At 38.6% G+C, this 27,202-nt stretch overlaps 2 protein-coding genes across 4 annotated transcripts in view; one reads left to right on the top strand and one right to left on the bottom strand.

The window, feature by feature from the left end:
* LOC126354183 (protein BANP-like) overlaps nt 1–14,205 on the bottom strand; it is a 175,370-nt gene extending 161,165 nt beyond the window's left edge. For both annotated transcript variants that reach the window (XM_050003631.1, XM_050003639.1), the window contains exon 1: nt 14,120–14,205. The gene's annotated coding sequence lies outside the window, so the exon portion shown is untranslated. The remainder of the gene's footprint in view (nt 1–14,119) is intronic.
* Nucleotides 14,206–14,306: 101 nt separating this feature from the next.
* LOC126354203 (cleavage and polyadenylation specificity factor subunit 5) overlaps nt 14,307–27,202 on the top strand; it is a 92,565-nt gene continuing 79,669 nt past the window's right edge. Inside the window, exons 1-2 of one of the 2 annotated variants that reach the window (XM_050003663.1) lie at nt 14,307–14,422; nt 15,527–15,727. In XM_050003663.1, the coding sequence (XP_049859620.1) occupies nt 14,307–14,422; nt 15,527–15,727 (317 nt within the window). Of the gene's footprint in view, nt 14,423–14,586; nt 14,669–15,526; nt 15,728–27,202 lie in introns of those variants that run through there. The other variant, XM_050003672.1, reaches the window with a different exon arrangement.

Genomic DNA, 27,202 nt, shown 5'->3' with positions numbered 1-27,202 from the left:
GGCAGTACAGATATGCAACATGATGAGTTTCTAAGCATTTTCACATTCACGGTCACTGATATTAACCTTCGATCTCAAATATTTCAAAACACCCCACCTTCAGTTATTTTCTTAAATATATATAGTATTGCCCCCCCCTCCCCCCCCCAAATGAACCATGGACCTTGCCGTTGGTGGGGAGGCTTGCGTGCCTCAACGATACAGATAGCCGTACCGTACGTGCAACCACAACGGAGGGGTATCTGTTGAGAGGCCAGACAAACGTGTGGTTGCTGAAGAGGGGCAGCAGCCTTTTCAGTAGTTGCAGGGGCAACAGTCTGGATGATTGACTGATCTGGCCTTGTAACACTAACCAAAACGGCCTTGCTGTTGTGGTACTCCAAATGGCTGAAAACAAGGGGAAACTACAGACGTAATTTTTCCGAGGGCATGCAGCTTTACTGTATGGTTAAATGATGATGGCGTCCTATTGGGTAAAATATTCCACAGGTAAAATACTCCCCCATTCGTATCTCTGGGCGGGGACTACTCAGGAGGATGTCGTTATCAGGAGAAAGAAAACTGGCATTCTACAGATCGGAGTGTGGAATGTCAGATCTCTTAATCGGGCAGGTAGGTTACAAAATTTAAAAAGAGAAATGGATAGGTTTAAGTTAGATATAGTGGGAATTAGTGAAGTTTGATGGCAGGAGGAACAAGACTTCTGGTCAGTTGAATACAGGGTTATAAATACACAATCAAATAGGGGTAATGCAGGAGTCGGTTTAATAATGAATAAAAAATAGGAGTGCGAGTAAGCTACTACAAACAGCATAGTGAACGTATTATAGTGGCCAAGATACACACAAAGCCGATGCCTACTACAGTAGTACAAGTTTATATGCCAACTAGCTCTGCAGATGACGAAGAAATTGAAGAAATGTATGGTGAGATAAAAGAAATTACTCAGGTAGTGAAGGGAGATGAAAATTTAATAGTCATGGGTGACTGGAATTCGACAGTAGGGAAAGGGAGAGAAGGAAACATAGTAGGTGAGTATCGATTGGTGCTAAGAAACGAAAGAGGAAAACGTCTGGTAGAATTTTGCACAGAGCATAACTTAATCATAGCTAACACTTGGTTCAAGAATCATAAAAGAAGGTTGTATACATGGAAGAATCCTGGAGATGCTAAAAGGTATCAGATAGATTATATAATGGTAAGACAGATATTTAGGAACCAGGTTTTAAATTGTAGGACATTTCCAGGGGCAGATGGGGCCTCTGACCACAATTTATTGGCTATTAACTGTAGATTAAAACTGAAGAAATTGCAAAAAGGTGGGAATTTAAGTAGATGGGACCTGGATAAACTAACTAAACCAGAGGTTGTACAGAGTTTCAGGGAGAGCATAAGGTTAAAATTGACAGGAATGGGGGAAAGAAATACAGTAGAAGACGAATGGATAGATCTGAGGGATGAAGTAGTGAAGGCAGCAGAGGATCAAGTAGGTAAAAAGATGAGGGCTAGCAGAAATACTTGGATAATGGAAGAAGTATTGAATGTAATTGATGAAAGGAGAAAATATAAAAATCCAGTAAATGAAGCAGGCAAAAAGGAATACAAACATCTCAAAAATGAGATCGACAGGAAGTGCAAAATGACTAAGCAGGCATGGCTAGAGGACAAATGTAAGGATGTAGAGGCTTCTCTCATGAGGGGTAAGATAGAAACTGCCTAAAGGAAAATTAAAGAGACCTTTGGCGAAAAGAGAACCACTTGTATGAATATCAAGAGCTCAGATGGAAACCCAGTTCTAAGCAAAGAGTGGGAAGCAGAAAGGTGGAAGGAGTATGTAGAGGGTCTATAAAAGGGCGATGTACTTGAGGACAACATTATGGAAATGGAAGAGGATGTAGATGAAGATGAAATGGGAGATACGATACTGCGTGAATAGTTTGACAGAGCACTGAAAGACCTGAGTCGAAACGACCTTGGGAGAGCCAGTCCTGACAAAACTCTACCATCTGGTGTGTAAGATGTACGAGACAGTCAAAATACCCTCAGACTTCAACAAGAATATAATAATACCAATCCCAAAGAAAGCAGGTGTTGACAGATGTGAAAATTACCGAACTATCAGTTTAATAAGTCACAGCTGCAAAATACTAACGCGAATTCTTTACAGACAAAAGGAAAAACTGGTAGAAGCCGACCTCGGGTAAAATCAGTTTGGATTCCGTAGAAATGTTGGAACATGTGAGGCAATACTGACCTTATGACTTATCTTACAAGAAAGATTAAGGAAAGGCAAACCTACATTTCTAGCATTTGTAGACTTAGAGAAAGCTTTTGACAATGTTCACTGGAATACTCTCTTTCAAATTCTAAAGGTGGCAGAGGTAAAATACAGGGAGTGAAAGGCTATTTACAATTTGTACAGAAACCAGATGGCAGTTATAAGAGTCGAGGGGTATGAAGGGGAAGCAGTGGTTGGAAAGGGAGTGCGGCAGGGTTGTAGCTTCCCCCCATTGTTATTCAATCTGTATATTGAGCAAGCAGTAAAGGAGTAGGTATTAAAATCCAGGGAGAAGAATTAAAAACCTTGAGGTTCGCCGATGACATTGTAATTCTGTGAGAGACAGCAAAGGACTTGGAAGAGCAGTTGAACGAATGGACAGTGTCTTGAAAGGTGGATATAAGATCAACATCAACAGAAGCCAAATGAGGATAATGGAATGTAGTCGAATTAGGTCGGGTGATGCTGAGGGAATTAGATTAGGAAATGAGACACTTGAAGTAGTAAAGGAGTTTTACTATTTGGGGAGCAAAATAACTGATGATGGTCTAAGTAGAGAGGATATAAAATGGAGACTGGCAATGGCAAGGAAAGCGTTTCTGAAGAAGAGAAATTTGTTAACATCAAGTATAGATTTAAGTGTCAGGAAGTCGTTTCTGATAGTATTTGTATGGAGTGTAGCGATGTATGGAAGTGAAACATGGACAATAAATAGTTTGGACAAGAAGAGAATATAAGGTTTCGAAATGTGGTGCTACAGGAGAATGCTGAAGATTAGATGGGTAGATCACATAACTAATGAGGAGGTATTGAATAGAATTGGGGAGAAGAGGACTTTGTGGCACAACTTGACAAGAAGAAGGGATCGGTTGGTGGGACATGTCCTGAGGCATCAAGCGATCACAAATTTAGCATTGGAGGGCAGTGTGGAGGGTAAAAATCGTGGAGGGAGACCAAGAGATGAATACACTAAGCAGATTCAGAAGGATGTCGGTTGCAGTAGGTACTGGGAGATGAAGGAGCTTGCACAGGATAGAGTAGCATGGAGAGCTGCACCAAACCAGTCTCAGGACTAAAGACCACAACAAGAACAACATAGTATTGCCCCAATACGCTACTATAAACATGGTAAATATCAAGATAGCACATCAAAGGCATCATGGACAAAAAATTTATTTTGTCAGTATCAGTACACAATCAAAATACAGTGTAGCACACAAATATGAAAAACAAACAATTAAAAATAAATTAATAAATAATGTATTAAAAATATGGTTAATATTACTGTAGTGTTATTGTGGACCATTTACAGTGCAGCTTCAATGAAAAGGCAATAAAAATAGCTTACATCTTGGTTCACAAGTCTCCAATTAAATAATTATGTTCACTAGATCTGATGCAGGGATAGAGTATGTCCTCCTCATTAGGGTCATTGGATCCAGTCTTGTGAGAGTCACATCTTCTGATAACACAAGTGTCAGGTATGGCAGAAAACACAAATGATGGAGATAGTCCATGAGGATGTGAGAAGCTGGCCTGTGTACCACCTGTTTCTTCGTAAGTTTGCAACACATATGCAACCAGTCAATGACTGTCATAAATATAAGGCAACAAATCTATGTATGTCTTTTACAGCATTTCTTTCCACAGATCTATCACTGACTCTTCTCTGCTCACTAAAGAAGCAGTATATGTCTTTGTTTTTACTATAACTTTATCAATATGTATTACACCACGAAGTTTATGGGATCTGGAATCACATTCTTGAAGCATTACTTTAGCTTGGCAATGTCTTGATCATGTGGGGGACTGATGTATGGTCTCAGACACATGAAGGCATACTGTTATGATATTAAAATATGGTTTCCATGAGGTCACTTGAGGTTGACAAGTGTGGCTAATCTCTTTACTGCCCCTGCAACCCCATCACAATGTCCTTTACCTTGTGCTGTAGCAAAAAAATTCCATTCAAAATCTTCCTGATGGTAGAGTATATCCACAAACTTCTTTTTGTTTCTGTATTGCACAGCAAATCCATACAACAAGTAGTAACTGTGCTTTGGAGTTGGAAACAAACATTTTAAGAAATTGACGAAAGTGTGCTGGAAAGAATACACACATCTGCATCATGCTGAAGGCAATCAGATATTTCTACATATGACAGATTTTGTATTTTATAAGTATTTGCATCTCTGCAGTAAGCTACAAATAGGTGAATCGTAACCTGTAAATTATTCCAGTGAAATCCCTGTACTTCATCCTGAATGATGATGGAGCAATTCCCTACAAAGCCACAAAGAAAGGAGATATTCATTTACTTTGACTTCTTTGATGACCTTAAAGGACTGTAACTGCTGCTGGGTGATAAACAAGTGTGCAAACATCTCACTGAAATCATCTGTTGGTTTTGTTATAATCTCCAGAACTACTCTGCCAGTAGTTTACAGACACTTGTAGCTAACTTTGTCAACACAATTCATACCAAACAGTTTAAACAGATTATATGTCAGTCTTGTCAAACATGGATAGTTGGGATATGCACCTAAGAAACATTCTGGCAATGCAGAGTTTCATGTAACAAATTCTACACAGTGCTGTAACTTAAAAGTCTAGAGTGATTAAAAAAAAAAAAAAAGCATGGTTCCATTGGCATAGGCAAGAACACAGTGTTTTGACCGCAATTCACAAAATTTTGAGAACCAATATTTACATCTGCATATGTATCTTGGAGCAATCCATACAATTCCTTAAGACGGTGCAACCCAAACTGCTTCTGTCTCTAATTCCATTTTTTTTCTTCAAAGGCACAGTGTCCTTTCTTCTTGGAATCACGTCTCAGATTATGATCACAATAAAAATCATGAAATTTTAACATCTTCAGAAAAAAATCTGGATGCTCTGTTATCCCACCTCACAGTAAAAAACAAGGAAATAGTGGTTGCTGCTGATTTTAATGTGCATTTATTGAACAGTTCCGTCAGTGAACAATTCTTGCAATCAGTAACACTGCCATTCAATTTAGTTCCTACAGTGAACTAGGATATGTAAATGCACTGAGACTGATAATATCTTTGTAGACAACCCTAGGGAAATAAAGTCCCATCACAAAACCAGTAGTAAATGGACTATCTGCTCATGACATACAGAATTTTGTGTTAAATGTTGAAACTTGTCAGAATTAAAAAATCTATTAAATACAAGTAGAGGATGGTAATAAAATCACTCAAAAGTTGAGAAATTCAGGAATCTGCTCAAAGACATGAACTGGATAAATGTTTACAATACTTCTGTATCAAATGGAAAATAAAAAGCATTCAGTAATAAAGTTGCGGCTTCTTAAACTATTCCGGCGTAATAATTTGTTGTATTCATATCAGGTCTCCAGCCAGAACATTTCATCATCTGGACACAATATTTCGGCAGTCCACCTACGAAGTGAGTAGGCCGTTGCACTTACTCACCAGAACTGAAATGAAGCATACCACAGTGGCTCCTTTATACACTGACCGTGGGTAAACCGCACATGTGCGAAAATAACTGCCCTCTAGCAACAGGCACGAGGATTTCAATGGCTTCTTTCACTGCAGAGTCCCAATACCACGATGCAGGGGCACTACTACTTGTGTCTAATCATATAAAAATTTATGTCCTTCTGTAAGACAAAGTTTTGTCACCGCAGATTTTTCTGGCTGAAATAAATGCGTGTGGCGATGATGCTCCATGCAACAGTCTTGGATCATACAGATTGTTTGTCCAATATAGACTTTCCCACAATGGCAGGAAATCTTGTAGACTTCAGGTTTTCTCAAACCTAAATCATCCTTCACTGAGCCCAACAGGTCTCTGGTCTTAGCGGGTGGACAGAATACACTTTTAATATAAAATTTCTTTACAATTCTATCTATTTTTGAAGATATGCTCCCCGCAAAAGGAAGGAATGCCACCAATTTGCTTGTATCTTCCGTTGGTTTCCGCAAAGGTCCAATCTGTAGAGTGCGACGATTCTGATTGTCAGTATAACCATTCTGCTTGAACACAGCATTTAGATGATCCAGTTCTTGTGTAAAACTGTCTGCATGTGAGATGGCGTAAGCTCTTTTTACCAATGTATGTAGGACCTCACTGCGTTGGTACAATGGATGACAACTTGATGCACACTATGTCCTAATGTCCCATTATCCCTCCTGCATATCAGGACATCTAAAAATGGAAGTTTTCCATTCTTTTCAACTTCCATTGTGAACTTAATATTGGGATGAAGGCAATTAAAATGATCTAGGAAACGATCTAGAGCATCCCTCCCATGTGGCCATGCCATAAACATATCGTCAACATATCTCCAGAAGCAAGCTGGTTTTATGAATGCCGTCTTCAGTGCCATGCCTTCAAAATCTTCCATAAACAAATTGGCAACTATGGGGGATAATGGACACCCCCGCAGCCACTCCATCAGTTTGTTCAAAGTATTGTCATTAAATAAGGCTGTTGTGCCTGTTGCTAGAGGGCAGTTATTTTCGCGCATGCATGGTGGTCATGTGGTCAGTGTATAAAGGAGCCGCCACGGCATGTTTGATTTCAGTTCCGGCGAGATAGTTCGATGGCCTACTCACGTGAAGATGGCGGCCAGGTGACAAAATGTTCTGGCTGGAGACCCGATATGAATACAACCACTAATAAAGTTACTTCCACTTTTGGAAATTGTTTTCCCTAAAGGTAACTCAAATCATACAGAAGACAAAAAATAAACCATGGATCACACAAGGAATAAAGATAACATGTGGTACAAAAAGGAGACTGTACGTATTATCTAGGAACAGCTCTGATGTTAGCATTGTAATGTATTACAAAGAATAGTGCAAAATATTGAAGCATGTAATAAAGTAACTGAAGCAGCTTTATTATGAGAAAAAGATAAATAGATTAGGCAACAAAATAAAAAACTCTATGGGATATAGTGAAGACATAGAGACAGGTGGGGCCAAAAAGGAAGAGGAACAGATAGCTCTAAAAATAAATGAGACACTGGTAACAAGTGCATGTAGTGTTGCAAACCTCTTAAACAAGTACTTTATTTCTGTTACTGACAGCTGGGGTTATCAGGTTCAGTGAACAGTGCAATTGAGTATTTGAGACAAGTCTTTAAAAATAACTCAAGTAAAATGGAAACGACACACACATCTCCCAAAGTAGTAGGTAGTATCCATCATAAAATTATTAAATTTTAAGTATTCTAGTAGGTATGATAACACATTAACAAAGTTAATCAAAGAGTGCTCATGCGAGATGAGTTCTATCTTAAGTTATTTGTGTAATCAATCTCTTATCAGCGAAACATTTCCAGACTAGCTAAAATATGCTGAAGCTAAGACTCTTCACAAGAAAGGGGATAAGGAGATGCCATCAAACCATCGACCAATTTCATTTTAGCCGGCGTTTCCAAAAATATTTGAAAAGGTTGTGTTCAAGTATCTCCTTAAGCATGTGACTGCAAATAATATATTGACCAAGTCACAGTTCGGGTTTAAGGGTTCTGATATAGAGAAAGCTACTTAGACTTACAGTGAGAATGTACTTAATTCATTAGATAATAAATTAAACGCCACAGGCATTTTCTGTGAGCTATCAAAAGCCTTTGACTGTGTCAATCACAGAATACTCTTAAGAAAATTAGAATATTATGGTGTCAGCAGCAATGCTGTGAAATGGTTTTGAGTCTTATCTAACTAACAGGAAACAAAAGGTGTTGTTGCAAAATACCTGTGCAGTACGCAGTCAGTCTTTACCTGATTGGGAGTTAAGTACATGTAGTGTTCCTCAAGGTTCCATCTTGGGTACATTGCTTTTTCTTGTGTACATTAATGACCTCTTGTCCATTACATTGCCAGTTGCTTTCTTGGGTACACTGCTTTTTCTTCTACATCTACATTCATACTCCGCAAGCCACCCAACGGTGTGTGCTTTAATGACCTCTTGTATGTTACATTGCCAGATGTTAAGTTTGTTTTGTTTGCAGATGATACTAACATTGCAATAAGTAGCAAGTCAAGTGCAGATTTAGAAATAGCTGCTAATTAAATTTTTACTGACACCAATAAATTGTTTAAAGCAAATTCACTGTCATTAAACTTTGAAAAGACCCACTACATGCACTTAAGAACCTGTAAGAGATTTCCTTCCAGCATATGTATAACATATGAAGACATGCAGATCAAAGAGGTTGACAGTGTTAAATTTCTGGGATTACAACTCGATAATAAATTCAGTTGGGAAGCGTTTACCACAGAACCACTTAAGTGCCTAAACAAGTCTGCACTTCAAGTGAGAATGATGTCAGACATAGGAGATATAAATATTAAAAAAACTTGCATACTCTGCTTACTTTCATTCTATTACGGCATATGGGATCATATTCTGGGGCAACTTATCAAACCGAGCAAAAGTTTTTACAGCGGAAAAAGCGTATAAATAGATCCATTTCTTGTGTAAATTCAAAAAGATCATGTAGAAATCTTTCAAGGAATTTGTAGTCTAACCACTGTTTCTCAGTACATTTATTCCTTACTGAAATTCGTTGCAATTAATATATCTCTATTTCCAACCAATAGATCAATACATAGTATCATTAGTAGGAATACGAACAATCTACATAAAGACCAAAAATCATGTACCATGATCCAAAAAGGGGTCCAATATTCAGGAACACACATTTTCAATACATTGCCAGCAACCATTAAAAACTTGGTTTCAGATAAAGCCTAATTTAAACAGAGCTTGAAAGACTTTTTCATAGGCGACTTCTCCTACTCTATACATAAATATCCTAACTAGGATTGTTAGACCAGCTCCAGTAAAAATGTCTGTTAGATTTCAGTTTTGACAGCATTTGGCCACAATAGTTGAGATTAGGTATTTTGTGCATGATAAATTTACTAAACTTGTGTAACAATGTTTCGTGCTGACAGTTTACTGTAATGTATTCACCTATTTTGACAATCTCCTGACAAATGATCAGGGTAGTATGTACTATATTCAAATGTTTTCTGTCTTTGATGATATACTTTTTGACACGTTCTTCATACCAAGAGAACTATCTCCTTTTTTGAGTCTATGGAACAAAAACTGAATCTAATCTGTACATGTTGAATGGCTTTTACACAAAGTCTTACCTGGCTTTGGATTTGGTGTCACTAATATTTCATGTTCTGTTACTAACTATTTTGATCTTCGTACCACACAATCTAACAGAAAATTCTTTCATGGTTTTCCTTATATTCCAGCTCTCTGAAAGCGCTGTCAAAATTTATATTTCCCTTTCTCATAACTATGCAGCAACACTGAGGTTCCTTTTCAATATTTCCTTTGGGTACTTTTTCTAACACTGAAGCCTCTCTTTTGTTCACAGTAGATTCACGTAAAGACTGAAGGCTAGTATTTAAAGAATCCAGTGACAGATATGATGTGATTTCATCTTCACTAAACACCTTTTCTGGGAGTACCTTGCACAGCTGTGGCAACACCTGCTGTGGTTGACGAGTTTTGTGATATTTTCTTTCTACAAATGCTGTAAATTTTTCTAGCTAGTAATTCTTAACGACACTTGTTTACCATTCCATCTTGAACATTCCACAAATTCTTCTGTACTATTACATGATCTTCTTTTCTAAATGGATTGCAACAGCACAATTTTGACTGGAAATCAATTTTTTCACAAACTACAATTGAATACTACTCACAGTACATGAACGCTGCAGTTTGTGTAAACAAGCACCACCCTTGGAACAAGCTATGACGACTGGTTGAAACAAGTCTCTCTGGCTGCCCACAACAAGAAATTTTCACCAATTTGTCAGAATAGAAGTGACTGCTATTGTCTGCTGTTCTGAAGAAATCCAGGTACAAACCTGCATAGTGCATTTTATTAGTGAATGAGGTAGATGAAATTAATTTTTTGTCATGATGCCTTTGTGTTGCATCTTGATATTTATTTATCATTTTTAGCATCACACTGGAGCATTAAACAAACACACACACACACACACACACACACACACACACACACACACACACACACACAGTGTATCAAAATGGATGGTGCAAACTTACATAGCTGAAAGTACACAATAATGGAAGCACAAATGTCAAGTAAACATGGGCCCTAAAACACGTATGTTAAGAGCTATGAGATATTCTTGATTTTCAATATTGTGAAACAAATCTCTTCTACTGCAAGCTCTTTACTTTCAATGTTTTGGGAAGTGGTAGTATGGACCAAACAAGAAAAAAGTGTCCAGTAAACATGTGCTCTAAAATGCATACCTTAATAGCTATGAGCACCTGTTCATCTTCGGTACTTTGGAACACAACTTTTATAATGAACAAGTGCTCATAACACACACACCAGAGGGCACCATCAAACACAACCAACTCATAAACTCCATCCCATACGGACATCCCCGCCAGCCAGAACACTCTTACGTCGCGGGTCAAAGCAGATGTGTCAAATCAGACACTTCCATTGACCCATCGTAAAAAGTTGAAGCCAAATTCTGTGTTCAATATTGAATTTTTTTACTTACTCATGTCATATAGTGAATGGCTTTTCCAGTAAACTTTCATCAATACAGAAAAAATATAAAATTTAAATCAGAAATTTGTGCATTGGACAAGAATTTTTTTTTTTTCCTTCGGTAAACAGGCCTAAAACTGATTAAGCCAGTTCTATTTCCATTTCCATTTTCTATATGTTTTGCTACCTTTAAATCTATAAATTTATTATGGGCATATCAGTTAATAAAACATGTGTGTGCTTGATTTACAAATAAATAGAGCTTTTGACAATGTTGACTGGAATACTCTCTTTCAAATTCTAAAGGTGGCAGGGGTAAAATACAGGGAGCGAAAGGTATTTACAATTTGTACAGAAACCAGATGGCAGTTATATGAGTCGAGGGACATGAAAGGGAAGCAGCGGTTGGGAAGGGAGTGAGACAGGGTTGTAGCCTCTCCCCAATGTTATTCAATCTGCATATTGAGCAAGCAGTAAAGGAAACAAAAGAAAAATTTGGAGTAGGTATTAAAATCCATGGAGAAGAAAAAAAAACTTTGAGGTTCGCCGATGACATTGTAATTCTATCAGAGACAGCAAAGGACTTGAAAGAGCAGTTGAACGGAATGGACAGTGTCTTGAAAGGAGGATATAAGATGAACATCAACAAAAGCAAAACGAGGATAAATGAATGTAGTCGAATTAAGTCAGGTGATGCTGAGGGAATTAGATTAGGAAATGAGACACTTAAAGTAGTAAAGGAGTTTTACTATTTGGGGAGCAAAATAACTGATGTAGAGAGGATATAAAATGTAGACTGGCAATGGCAAAGGGAGGCGTTTCTGAAGAAGAGAAATTTGTTAACATCGAGTATAGATTTAGTGTCAGGAAGTTGTTTCTGAAAGTATTTGTATGCAGTGTAGCCATGTATGGAAGTGAAACATGGATGATAAATAGTTTGGACAAGAAGAGAATAGAAGCTTTCGAAATGTGGTGCTACAGGAGAATGCTGAAGATTAGATGGGTAGATCACATAACTAATGAGGAGGTATTGAATAGAATTGGGGAGAAGAGGACTTTGTGGCACAACTTGACAAGAAGAAGGGAGCAGTTGGCAGGACATGTTCTGAGGTATCAAGGGATCACAAATTTAGCATTGGAGGGCAGTGTGGAGGGTAAGAATTTATAGAGGGAGACCAAGAGATGAATACACTAAGCAGATGCAGAAGGACGTAGGTTGCATTAAGTACTGGGAGATGAAGAAGCTTGCACAGGATAGAGTAGCACGGAAAGCTGCATCAAACCAGTCTCAGGACTGAAGACCACAACAACAACATTATTTAATTGCTACCAAGTAACCCATCTCATTTGAAAAATGCCACAGTGTAAGGATACATTTCAACAAAAGTATGATTCAGCTGAAATATAAAATCTGACCTTTCATTTATTACTAGAAAATGCAATAAGAGAAATTTACACGTTATCCAACATATTGCAGTAACAAGCAGTGCCAATAAAAAAAGGTTTCACACCACAACATGAGATTATGAACTTTGTTCAAATATGCCCTCGGTTCCCCTACCACAATCATCCATGCTAGTGCTTCTGTTTTTACTGAGATATGTTCAATTCCAACTACGGATCTCCATTAAAAGTCGCATTATTTATTAAAGCAAGCTAAGCACTTGCTAAAACCTACAAAATTTGTGTGTGTTCTATCCCTCTGATCACCATCTCTAGATATGTTATACTTGTTAACAAGATGGATGGTACAGATTTGCAATTTCCAATATTCATGCAGGTAGGGGAGCCATTTAGACTCATAGGAATGTCATCTTAAAGTACAAAAGGTGTTTCAGATTTATACGACAAAGATACTTTTGTTATGCATGTTTATAACTGAACAGGTCAGATGTACAAATCACTGGCAGCCGAAACGAATTTGGAAAACAGTTTCACAACACAGAAGGAAAAAGGACGATGCCCACCAACATGAAAAAAAAGGTGTCTGTTTATGAGACACTAATAGCTGTTACCAGGAAGAAGAGTGGATCAACAGAAATAAATGGAAAATGGGAAGCAATATGATCACGAAGATCTACACCAGACTTCAATTAAGTCTTCAATGACTGTGATGGGTTATAAGTTTTCCACCTCTAACATGAAGCCTAACATTTAACATCAGCAAGAGCAGCAATTTCTACATTCATTGTTGTTTTATTACTTTTTACAATCCTCACATGGTTAGATCCACAGTTTGAAATGTCTGACACAAAGCTCTCGACATTACTAAATGAAAAATGGATATGTCTGCTACAAATTGGCTTCAAAGTCCAATCACTCCTGCATTACTTTATAAAACGTATTTAATTATTTATAGTCTTCAGTGTATCTCCAACTGGCACACAATACTTGTGCTTCTTGTTTGATCTATACACTGCTCACCTAACAGTATCTTCAATCTTGTTGAAAACTTTTTGGTGGTAGGCTAATATGATTGTTCTGTTTTCTTAAACATTAAAAGTCTCTCAAAACTCACATGTATGATATTCTTCCAGCCTTATGTCACCAATGTATTTCGTGATAGCTAATGCTACATTCAAAATCTCATATAATTATCTTCTTGATATGAGAGTTTCTGCATAGCAAAAGGATAATGGGATTGCGCTAGATGTCATGGGCTTTAAGCAGGAAACTGGCAGCATGATTTTGATCAATTACACGAATGTGGATTGTATTCTTACGTATCAATGAGTGGCTGCCACATCAAACATAAAGAAACGATAGGCCTAATTTTAGAAGTTGGATCGTTATTTGGACACACAATTGCGAGAATGTACGCCTTCCGTTTGCTGACAGAAGGAAGGCTTGGGCGTCTCTTAGTACGTGTGCTTCCCCTAAAGTGGGGCAATGTTTTTCTTCCCACAAATCCAAACAGATTTGTAGTACTGAGCACTGGCAATCACTGCCCTTTATTTTAATTATGATTAAGTAATGTCAATGCATTACTTAGGTGATGAAAGAAAATTCTGCCAACATTTCATTCTAATCACAGGTAAACTTTTCTGTAAACAAAAACGCGATTCGAGGCAAAAGTACATGTATTTGGTGAAAGTTTGCAGCTAATAGAGACAATCTGTATTCATTGTCATTCCATTCAGTTGTGGTGCAGTGTGTCAATGCGCATACAAATGAGATTTTAATACGTTGGGTAACGCAGTGCTCACTATTATAACAATAGGAATGTGGTATTTCTTATCAGCTGCTTCAAATTCCCCTCGTCCAAGTATACTCACGCGATTTCACGTTTTCAACGATGCAATGGCGTCCACCACCAGCTGGCTTGTTGAGCCAATCGAAAGCAGCGTTTCTGGTAGCCACACTACAAACAGCCAACAAGAAGTGGCGTCATGCACGTCGTCCATCTTGTCCATACCTAAGAAATAAAGTAGTTTTCACATCTTTGTTAAGATTGTTGTTGCAATGACTGCAAATCAGATTAAAGGTAGCGGTTGGCCGCGAAGAGGAAGTCAAAATGCAACTTTCGATGCCAAATACGTCGCAAATCAGTCGATTACTATCAACAGGACAATTAATCTGTGAGTAGTAGAGTACTTCTTTTCCTGTAAAGCGAGGGCCACCGATTCGTAGGCGCAGGGGCTGGCATGGTGGACGTGTTTTGTTAGTTAGGCGGTGTGGGAACCCTGTGCGTTAGTAAAGTGACCGACAAAGTTGAAAGCTTGGTGTGTAGGGAGTTGCTAAAGTATTTGTGGCTGGTCTTTAATGCCTGAAGAATCACTAATTATGTTGCACGAGAAAAGAACCCTTTCTCGCGACATTAAAATGTAAGCGAAGTCTTATTTGCATCTGACTCGTTAGGTTATATTTGTTGGGAAAAGAAATGCTGTGTACTTACTACGCATCCGTATCACTTTTGTTGTTAGTGAAATAATTCCTTGCACGGTGTGTTTTGTGTAACGGGTATAATATTTTTGCGTAATAAATGAACTGGTACGGCATGTATTTTGAATTACTTATTTAATATCGACATCTTGGGGGGACATTTCGGCAGAATTGTCGATGGCTTTCTGGAGGTTAAAACAGTAAACACAGTGTTTTTTTTTTAATGGAAAAGTGGTTAAAATACCAACATCGAATGTGTTGAACTGTTTATAGAAATTTTATAAACAAAATTTGAGAGGTTTATAATTTTTACTTTAGTATAGGAAATTTGATGGCAACATGCTTTGCGGTGCATAACGATGATACAGTCGCAAGTTAAATTCATTGATAGAGAGGGTAAAGAAACTTATAAATGAACATAAGACTTTTATAATCTTCAGGAAGCTTCGTATCATGTTTGGAAGCATTGGTGTCTCTAGAATTCGCCGTAACAGACTCGGACATTTCCAGTACCGGCACTTTCATCTCACAGTTTTGAACGATTGATATATCTGGAGAGGGCGCATGAAAGTATTAAGTCTTAAAAGTATAAGAATAAAGACGTCATGCATCTTGTATTATTGTACACATTCCGTGTTCGCTAATCTTACATAATGTATTCCTTTAACTGTTAACTAGTTGCAGATGGTCAGGATTATTTATGATGCTAGTGTTGGCGATGTAATGTAACTGAAATGTGCAATAAAACGGGTATTTTTTTCGTAATGATACAAATGTACTTTAAACGTTATTTTTATTAGGTACCCACTCACCAACTACACCTTCGGAACTAAGGAGCCTTTATTTGAGAAGGATCCATCAGTGCCTGCAAGGTTTCAAAGGATGAGGGATGAATTTGAAAAGATTGGAATGCGAAGAAGTGTTGAAGGAGTTCTACTTGTACATGAGCATGGTTTACCACATGTTTTGTTATTACAACTGGGGACAACGTTCTTTAAATTGTGAGTACAGAAATGGTAACATTATACGTGTGTGTGTGTGTGTGTGTGTGTGTGTGTGTGTGTGTGTGTGTCCATAACATCTTAGATTATATTCCTCTAGTAGAAGGAATAGTTTGATAGGACACATCTTGAGGCTGGTAAATGGAGGAAAGTGTGGAAGGTAAAAAGTGTAGAGAAGTGTTGAACTGTGGTTACATTGAATGTTTTGATGAGATGTAATGTTGTCTACAGTCTTATTATGGAATGTAGAAGTCATTTAACAGCAGTAGGGGGTGTTTAACATTTCATGAAGTCTCGGTTCCATACCACTTCTTTTGAAACAGGAATTTTCACAGTTGTGTTTGGGAAGGTAAACAAGATTGTTTACAATGAACGTTATTCAGTTATAAATGTGAAGACTGTTCCTCGTAGAAATAATCGCAGGAAACTACCCTCAAAGTGCAGTGGTTTCAGTGTGAAAGTGAAAGAATGCACTTTGCAGAAACCACTGGTGCTATTACAAAAGGCATTTAGTGGTACTGAGGTATTTGTGTGGATGTAGTGCATTGTAGCAGTCGCTTAAGTGTTCAGAGCAACAGTAATTGCGGAAATGTGATTTGTGATTGTAGGAGATAGTGCTGAAATTTTTTATAATCATATTGAGATCATTTCCAACAAAAGTACACTAGACTCTTGCTAAATCAGCCATTCCTTGCTCATACGGGTGCTGGATTAGTAGAAGTGCTGGGCAGTCGAGTGTCAAAAATTTAGTGTAATCACATAGGGATTGTACTTTATCAAATCAAAAGATATTCATTTTTCAGAAATCTTAGTCCTTGGATGTGTACATGCACATTAGTATCACTAGACATTCACTATGAAACGTGTCCCAAAGTTTTAATTGTCACCATGATGATACACGTTGGCAGTATGCTTTATCACGCACGTCTTTACAAGCGTTTCGTAGGTCCTGCTCTGTTTCTGATTGCATTTGATCAGTTATGTAATGAAACAATGGAGGCAGTATGTGTGTTTGATATAAATTTATTACATTTTATGCCCTTTTTGCTAGCTATGTAGTATGCTAGTTTTAGGCATTATGATTTCATGGAAGTTACTACATGGGGATTGTGTTTAGGCCAAATGCAAGATTGCTGTCAAAAATCTCTTGTGAAATAATGGCTGCTTGAAAAGTGTGCTCAAAGTAAAATCATTCTATAAAACAGTTGTTTATTTTTTGGAAAGTTATTCTTGTTTTCATTGCTAGCTTTGTCAATTTTGTGAGGAATTCGTTTCCTGCTTATTTGAAAGGTGTAATACTTTTGTGGAAAAGTGTCTCAAAAATGTAGAAAACATTTATCCTTTGACTGCTGTTAATGAGTTTACTCGTCGTGCTGCCTGCCGCTCCCTAGCTGATAACAAGTTTAGTTGCAGCTGCAGCATTTCCCCTGAGTGCTGTTGGTGAGCTAAGCTACACCTGTTTGCAGCCCCTGAGAGCTGGTGACGAGTATAGATGTGCTGCTATGCGAGTGCTGATGAAGAGAGAAGTCCCACAATGGACTTCCCACCCTGTGTCTCAGTAGCCTTTTGCAGATCTGGCCGCTAGCTTGTCTGATTCTCTGTCTGTTGTGAGTTTAGGGGAAGAATCCTGCACCTGTATGGTGCACTTGCACGTGTGCAGTTAACAGGTGTTCAGCATACACACGGGCAAGCTGGCCACCCGCTTCTCCCCCCCCCCCCCCCCCCCCCCAATACTCTCTCCGCTCCTTCCTCTGTAGGCCTGATGCGTTTTGTTTCCTAGCTTGGTTTATTGAATGAAGGAATAAAGTTAGGAGTTCTTGAAAGAAATCATGGTTTGAAAGAGTACCTATTACCTATGATACGTTTTAATTAATTTCTACATACAGACAAACCCAAACAGTTACATAAATTTTCATCACTTACGTTTACTCTTAACTCAGCCTTATTAATTTTCATAACAGGGAAAAATCTCACAAACATATGTCGAGTCAAACATTAACATTATCTTCGTGACTTGACGATGGAGACGAGGAAAAACTTGCTGTGGAAAGTCGTGAGAAAAGTCTATTACACATCTTGCCAAAAGGAACTTGACTCTGACGAGAATTACACTGTACATCTATTAATTCCATTTGCATATTGGTATGAATATTATCTACAGAAACAGCAAATGGTCTCGAGAACCATTCAAAAGCTTGGCATAAATATGACATATGCCCAAACTGCTTGAGAAGTTCCTCTTTTAGTGCACTAAGTGCAGAAACATATTATTTGCAATGCTGTTCTCACACGCAGTAGACAAAGTAGGGAAATGCACTGTGTTTCCTGATGAGAGCTGTTGTTCCCACAGCTCAGGCTTGCATCTTTTCAGCCATTTCACAAATTAGCTGACTTTCTCTTTGCAAACTTGTGTTCAATGCATTCATGTGTCCAGTAATGTCCACTAAAAATGCAAGGTCAGCAACCCACTCTGGATCTTCTAACTTGAGGTCGTACCTTCCTTTGTCCTTTAAAAACTTATTTATTGGCATTCTCAGCTCAAAAAAATCTTATGAATACATTACCACAGCTAAGCCAGCGGACTTCACTGTGGTATGGTAAGTCACTGTACTCTTCCCCAATTTCAGCTAAATGTGTGAAACTGTGTACGTGTAAGCCCGTGGGATCTCAAACAATTAACTGCCCAAATAACCACTTGCATGACGTCTCCCAGTTTTGCTGCTTTTGCACAGAGTACTTTTTGGTGCAAAATGCAGTGGATGCTGTACAGTGATTCTTCTGTATGCTGTAGCTTTTTTCTTAGTAATCCAACAAATACCATTTTTTCCCCTTTCATTGCAGGTGCTCTCTCTGTTGTCGCTGACACCAAATGTTCCCAGTTAAGCCGGCTGAGTAGACAGCTTTTTCGATGCTTTTTGGGATGTCCTTGCCGGTGGTCATGCTTTTTAACGATATCATATCTAACACAGCCTCTGTTATGTGCAGAGTAGTGTCCACACCACAGACATAAATCACTGATTGCGCAATGTCTGAAATACCTGTGGACTCAAGTGCGGTGGAAAATGAAATAAACTCCTGCACTGCATTCCTTAATTGACGGTAAACGCCACCCGACATGACACAAAAAAGACGACTTATAGTCCGCCGAGAAAGAGTGAGAGCTCGAAACTGATTCGCTTTCAGTGGACAAAGTAAATCAGCAGTATCACTGATAAACTCGCATTCAGCAAATGGTTTTCCAGCTCTCGTTATATTAAGTGCAGTCTTATAATTTGAACGTACCGCTATACTATCATTGTCGTCGTCCTGAAAAATTTAAAACAGTGCTCCATAAAATGTTAAATCGGTTAGATGAGAGACATGACGAAAGAGTCGCAGATCTCTCATAACAGCAGCAACTTACATCAGATTCATCTAGTATCGTCAGATTGCTCTTAAGCTCTGTCAGTTTCCCCATCTGCTCAGAATCCTACAATAAATTGTACTCGTCCTTGTGAAATTTATTATAATGGCGTTCAATACGAAACTTCCGCTGACCAGTGAGAATACTGCCACATACTAAACATTTCGAATTTTCACTTTTTTGCACGAAGAAAACATGATTCTCCCATTCCTTTTTAAAAGATAGCAATTCTCCACTTCTTTGTTTCCTTGATTCATTCTGCATTTTCTTATTCTTGAAATACAACATTCACTACGTAGTGGTCACTTTGCATCATTGTCTGCAGCTTAGCGTTTTGAATCCTAAGAATTAGGTGATCGTGAAATCCCTATGAAGAAATTGCATCTTACCGATAAATTTGATTGGAAAGAAAATGATTTTCAGCCAGTTAATCATTATTTGATGACATACTATTTGGTCGTGTGTCACATAGGGAATGAGCCAAGTATTCTGTCAGTTTTCATGTTATTCCTTATAGAAGAACTATTGAACCATATAGCTGACAAAAAAATTGGTTTTATTTATTCACCAAGGAGAATAATCCAGAATCAGTGCATTCTCGAATATCAAAATGGAAAGATACTGGATGTGAAGAAATGTTTTGTTTGATAGGGGTGTGTGTGTGTCTTCCAATGCCTTGCATGAGGGAACTGAAAATTAGCGAATACTGGACCAGATATGTTTTCCTAAATACTCCAGTTTTTAGTGAACATATGTCGAGATCGCTTTTCGTTACTTATGAGAATGTTACATTTCAGTGACAACTCTACTAATATTGGAGGGACAGATTATTGAAAATTAGGAACATTGTCAGAAAAGTTTGTACAGCTTTCCGTTGTGCATTGAATCCACATCAGAAACTCTGCATTGATGAAAGTTTGTTATTATTCAAAGGTCGCTTATTGTTCAGACAATTCATTCCATTGAAATGGAGTAGATTCAGAATAAAAACATTTGTCTTACATGATTGTAAGACTGGCAAGGTCTTAGATTTCGTTGTTCATTCAGTGACCTCAACAGAAACTGAATTCCACAATTTGGGGAAAAGTGGTAACATAGTGGGAACACTTACAAATCCGTATTTAGAATGTGGACGTTGGTACTGAAGCCCAGACTTATTTTCCTGGCTTCATAGTAGTGGAAGAACGCATGTGGCACTGTCTGCAAGAACAGACACCAAACATGCTGAAACTTCAGAAAAAACTGAAAAGAGGAGATACAGAATTTATGTACTAATACAATGTTTGCTAAAAAGTGACAAAAGGGAAGTGTAGGTGACGAACACATGTAACACCACAAAAATGGTCGACATGGGAAAGACTGATAGAAATACTGAGAGAGAATTAAGAAATCACAAAGCATTGTAAATTATAACTTGAACATGGGAGCAGTTGACTGTTCTGATATGTTGCTTAGCTGTGGCAGATGTATAGGGAAAACAATGGAGTGGCACAGGTAGTTTTCTTTTCACGTTCTCGATCTGTTTGTTGTAAATGCTTGTGTCCTACACAGGTAATTAACACACCAAATGTTGATAGCAGAGTTTCATCTGTTGCTGGTAAAGGAACTTACTGAAACATAGGCATCAGAGCACAGAAAAGCTGGCTGGCAGGGGTAGGTGTTCTGATGATAACCTGTAAAGTTTGTGGGGAAGGAATTTTCCAAACATTATAACAAGTAAGCATTCCAAGAGACACATGGTAACACATAAATGCACTGTTTTTGAGAAACAGAAAATGCGCCGAGAAAGCGTGTTTGAATGTAAAGCTTGCAACGTGCCACTGTGGGTTGTACCCTGTTTTAAAACTAACACACAACAACTAATTACTAATTGCAACACAGAACAAATACAGCGGTGCTATCAGAAAAAAAACATTGAAAATGAAAAAAATTATAAAGTAAAAACAAAATAAAAATATATTTTTAACTTCGTCATTGCTGGTGCAATGCCCAGAGCAAAGAGGAGGATGGAAAATATATTCACACAGTGTAAAGGAACTCCTAAATTTATAGTTCATGACTTTGAATACAAAGGAATTTAATGTCCTAACAACTAGACAGACTTAACAGCTTTCAAATGTTGGAAAATCTGTTGAGAACTTAAGTGCAACAATTAAAAGTACAGTACAAGAAAAAAGATCTCTCGCAGATATTCAATCATTTCTGGTGATTCCTAATTATAAAGCACTGATTACCATCTGCAAAGGACAGCTGCATCTGTACATATATTGACAATCAGGGACGGCCAAGAACGCGGCACGTGTGCCGAGCTTTGACATGTATACAGATCGCTCCCTTCTGACGCCACACGTCCCCCACTACCACACCAGCTGACTGCACGCGCATGCGCAGAACTACGAACACGTCTCATGCAACAGTGCATCTGCGTAAAGAATACCGCCGTGCTAGCATGTGGCTTAGTTTCATATTACGACATTTGATGATATTAAGCTCTGTACAACACATCATGTTGAGCAATACTGAATCTTTGTTGGCTGTTGGTACACCTACAGAAAAATAACAATAATGCTGGTTTGAAACTGCATTTCACCAACAATATCGTGCTTCTCACATTGTCACTCATAAAATTCTTAAAACATTTAAGCTGAGATATAGAAACGGACGTAAAAGTAATCTACAGCATGCAGTATTATGTGGAATAAGTGATTCCAACTACATGTGAAACAAGCAAATTTTATTACCTGGAACTACTTACAGAATTTGCAATAACTATAATTCTCAACAAAACATATGACAAATACAACAAAATTATCATCATTAATTTAATTATTTTTGGTTTGCTGTAGACATAATAAAGTTCATATCTGGCACAAACTGACGGCACACGGATAAACGTAGACAGTTTCTCGTATTTTCGTCACTGAGATTGCCACGTAATCGTGACTTATTTGGTTTCATAATCGAAAAAAACCTTTTGCACACGTATGTCAATCCAAACATTGATATAACTTTTGCAGCCTCATTGTGGAGACGGGGAAACTCTTCCCGAGGAAAACCTTCGTAAAAAAAATTGTCCTTTAAACGGGAATTACACTGCAGATCGATCAATTCCATTTGCAAATGCACTGGGGCACTTTCAGCTGAAACGGCAAAGGGTCTAGAAAATAGTTAAAGAACAGATGTCAGACTGGTAGTGTCCTGAAAATGTTTACAAAATTGTGCCTGTAGTTCCTCAAGTTGCGTTTTCTCTTACTTTGGAGAGCGTAGGGTATTCTTTGTCATGAGTTGTTCCTTCCACAATGCGAGTTTCTTGTATTGAATGCATCCACTTTTTTCATAAGATCAGAAATAAGCTGCTTCTCACCTTGCAAAGTCTTATTGAGAGCGTTCAAGTGTGCAGTCAGATCAACTGAAAAGGCGAGGTCTGCAATCCATTTTGGATCTTCTAATTTTGATTCTGCCTTTCCTTTTTCCTTCAGGGGCTCAACAAGAGCGAGTCTTAAATTGAAAAATCTCTTGAGGCATGACCCTCGACTTAACCAACGTATTTCCCAGTGGTAAATAACGTCTCCGTACTCTTCGTTCTGTTTCATGAGAAACTGTTGAAACTGATGGTGTACTGAGCCATGCTACTTCAAAAAAAATTATTTGGTGACTACCAACTTCATCACATACTCCAAATTTGCATATTTAGCACAAAGAGCTTCTTGGTGTACAAAACAGTGATTCCGTACAAATCTTACGTCGATCATCCTAGTTTTTTACGCAACAATGCTACAAGCCTATTTTGAGCCCTTGAATTTCTGGCACTCCGTCCGTGGTGACTGAAACTAACATTTTCCAGTTCAGGTCAATGGCTTAAACTGCCTCTTCCAACTGCTTTTAGTAAGCCGGTACCCCTCGTTGTCTTTCATTGGTACTAAATCTAACAGTTCTTCCGTCACGTGCAAATTTGTGTCGACTCTACAAACATAAATCGCTAGTTGTGCTGTGTCCAAAATGTCGGTTGACTCGTCCAAAGCAATCGAGAATGTAATAAACTTGCAATTAACTGCCTGTAGACATCCGCTATTGTCTGTCTAAAAAGACTAATTTCACTATACTACTTTACTTCCAGTGGTGTCAAGAGTTCTGCTACCTCAACAATACACTCCTTGATGAAATCACCATCACTGAAAGGCTTATTTGCTCTTGCAATTTTGAGTGCTGTTTTGTAGCTTGATCTTAAAGACAGGTTGGTTGCAGGCTAAAAAAAAGGGGAAACAAAAATTGAGTGAACTCTAAATTCGAATTAAACGACAAACATGTACGAATACAAACATCAGGAACACAAATATTTGTAAGGGGTACTCACATTTGGTCTGTCTCACTGCGTAACACTATGTCTTCTTAATTCCGCCACCTTGTTTGATCTATCAGCCCCAACTAAATCATTAAGTTCTTTGTGTGTAGCGTTATGTCGTTCTATTGCAAATTTGCAGTGCCCGGCGAGTATGCGACTGCATAATAGACATTGAGAATTTTTATCTTCTCTTCGAAAAAATATTGCAATTCCCATTCAGCTCTGAAGGCCGTGGTGTTGTCACTACCCTGCCTCTCTCTCTCTCTCTCTCTCTCTCTCTCTCTCTCTCTCTCTCTCTGTGTGTGTGTGTGTGTGTGTGTGTGTGTGTGTGTGTGTGTGTGTGTGTGTGTGTGTGTGTGTGTTTTCTATTGCAACAACCACTGTACAGTACTTACAAACTTCCTACGAATTGCTAACAAATAGCAAGGAATAAACATGGCTGCCACTACGAATCAACTAACGCAACCTATGCCGGATGAAAAGATGTCGCATAGCACAGCTAGTCTAATGTCGCGCTGTGCCGAGCAGTGTCGCGAAAGACCGAGGAAAGCCAGGTAGTGGCGAGGCGGACCGAGCCCTGGACGGCATTATTATTATTATTATCTTTATGTTGCTTTCTCCTATAAATGACGTAGTACAATGTTTTGAACAACAAAAACAATGTACAGTAATATATGGCTTACTGCATTCAGTTTTGAACTAGTACAGTGAGGATACCATAGAGAAGTGCAGATGTTATAAATGGGTATGCAAGAAAGAACAGTAAACTACTGAGGTAAATGTAATGAATTGCGTCACTTTCGGCATAAGCTATAAAAATCTTATTAAAAAAAACTGCAAGATATAACTCTTAGCACTGGAAAATAGTTTTAACAATTCAGTTTGAGTCTGCAGTAATTCATCTGCAGAGAAACTCCGTAGTGAGCGCATTTATTCTGTATCAGCTGTGAGAGGGCACAGTGCTTTACCTGGAGTCATGGTCACTCCAGAAATATTCAGAGTGCAGGTAGCTCGCTTACACCGCAGGCCACAGCACCTCATTGTGCCAAGCAGTTACTGCGCATCCAGCAGTCAAAGGGTTAAGATTGAAATTAGAGTCCTACATTATGTTCTTCTCCTCATTGTTACAGAATAAGTGACAGAATTTCTTATTGTTTAAATGAATAGTCAGTGTTGACAAAGTAGCCAAGATACTATTCAAAATTTGTTAAATGTAAGTCACACTAAATGTTAGCTAACTTTGTTTACTTTCCCTCTTGTTATCATCGTGGAATTATCATGGTAGATATGGTGAGACTCCGATCAATGTATTGTTTAAACTGCAGGAATGTGCAGGGGGTATATTTTGGTGAGGACATTCTCTCATGTGAAGGCGTCTTAAATTATCTTGAACGTTTTCTGCTCGCATGTCTTGGTGGTTTATATACAACAGTTTAAACCTGTTTAGGAAGAACTGTAATATGCCTGGAGGCAGTCCATGGCATACAAATAATGTTTTCCTCATAGTCTAGGGAAGTCCTGTTTAGTATTATGGAAGGCTAAACATCCTTATTGTAAAGAGGCCTCTTCTAGTCTGTTTGTAAAGCTCATCTACATCTACATTCATACTTTGCAAGCCACCCAGTGGTGTGTGGCGGAGGGCACTTAACATGCCACTGTCATTACCTCCCTTTCCTGTTCCAGTCGCGTATGGTTCTCGGTAAGAACGACTGCTGGAAAGCCTCCATGTGCGCTCGGGTCTCTCTCTGATTTTACATTTGTGATCTCTTCGGGAGGTAAAAGTAGGGGGAAGCAATATATTAGATACCTCATCCAGAAACGCGCCCTCTCGAAACCTGGACAGCAAGTAACACCGCAGTGCAGCGAGCTTCTCTTGCAGAAAGCATCTCTTGCAGAATCTGCCACTTCAGTTCGCTAAACATCTCCGTAACGCTATCACACTTACCAAATAACCCTGTGACAAAACATGTCACTCTTCTTTGGATCTTCTCTATCTCCTCTGTCTACCCGACCTGGTACGGACCCCACACTGATGAGCAATACTCAAGTATAGGTCAAACGAGTGTTTTGTAAGCCGCCACCTTTGTTGATGGACTACATTTTCTAAGGACTCTCCCAATGAATCTCAACATGGCACCCGCCTTACCAACAATTAATTTTATATGATGATTCCACTTCAAATCGTTCGGTACGCATACGCCCAGATATTTTACAGAAGTAACTGCTACCAGTGTTTGTTCCACTATCATATAATCATACAATAAAGGTTCCTTTTTTCTATGTCTTTGCAGTACATTACATTTGTCTATGTTAAGGGTCAGTTGCCACTCGCTGCACCAAGTGTCTATTCGCTGCACCAAGTGTCTATTCGCTGCAGATCTTCCTACATTTCGCTGCAATTTTCTAATGCTGCAACGTCTCTGTATACTACAGCATCATCCGCGAAAGGCCGCATGGAACTTCCGACACCATCTAAGAGGTCATTTTTATATATATTGTGAAAAACAGTGGTCCCATAACACTCCCCTGTGGCAAGCCAGAGGTTACTTTGTCTGTAGACGTCTCTCCATTGAGAACAACATGCTGTGTTCTGTTTGCTAAAAACTCTTCAATCCGGCCACACAGCTGGTCTGATATTCCGTAGGCTCTTACTTTATCAGGCGACAGTGCGGAACCGTATCGAACATCTTCCAGAAGTCAAGGAAAATGGCATCTATCTGGGAGCCTGTATCTAATATTTTGTGGGTCTCATGAACAAATAAAGCGAGTTGGGTCTCACAAGATTGTTATTTCCAAAATCCATGTTAATTCCTACAGAGTAGATTCTGGGTTTCCAGAAATGACATGATAATACGCGAGCAAAAACCATATTCTAAAATTCTACAACAGATCAATGTCAGAGATATAGGCCTATAGTTCTGCGCATCTGCTCGACGACACTTCTTGAAAACTGGGACTACCTGTGCTCTTTTCCAATCATTTGGAACCTTCCGTTCCTCTAGAGACTTGCGGTAAACGGCTGTTAGAAGGGGGGCAAGTTCTTTCGTGTACTCTGTGTAGAATCGAATTGGTATCCTGTCAGGTCCAGTGGACTTTCCTGTGTTGAGTGATTCCAGTTGCTTTTCTATTCCTTGGACACTTATTTCGATGTCAGCCATTTTTTCGTTTGTGCGAGGATTTGAGAAGGAACTGCAGTGCAGTCTTCCTCTGTGAAACAGCTTTGGAAAAAGGTGTTTAGTATTTCAGCTTTACCCGTGTCATCCTCTGTTTCAATGCTATTATCATCCCAGAGTGTCTGGATATGCTGTTTCGAGCCAATTACTGATTTAATGTAAGACCAGAACTTCCTAGGATTTTCTGTCAAGTCAGTACATAGGGAAGTCTTTCCGCTCCCGGGATTGGAATGACTCCTTACCCTCTCCCTTAAAACCCACATCCTTTCATTTTTCCCTCTCCTTCCCTCTTTCCTGACGAAGCAACTGCCAGTTGCGAAAGCTCGTAATTCTGTGTGTGTGTTTGTGTGTTTTGTTCATGTGCCTGTCTGCCGGTGCTTTCCCGCTTGGTAAGTCTTGGAATCTTTGTTTTTAATATATTTTTCCCATGTGGAAGTTTCTTTCTATTTTATTTACATCATCATTAATTTGAACCCAACAATTACGTTTGTTATTGTCTCTGTTGCATTTCGAAATCTTCTCTATCGTCTTACTTTCTCTTTTCGTTTGTACAAGAA

This window comes from Schistocerca gregaria, chromosome 1 (assembly GCF_023897955.1).
Source record: "Schistocerca gregaria isolate iqSchGreg1 chromosome 1, iqSchGreg1.2, whole genome shotgun sequence".
Classification (NCBI taxonomy): domain Eukaryota; kingdom Metazoa; phylum Arthropoda; class Insecta; order Orthoptera; family Acrididae; genus Schistocerca; species Schistocerca gregaria.
This window is presented reverse-complemented; position numbering and strand designations above follow the sequence as displayed.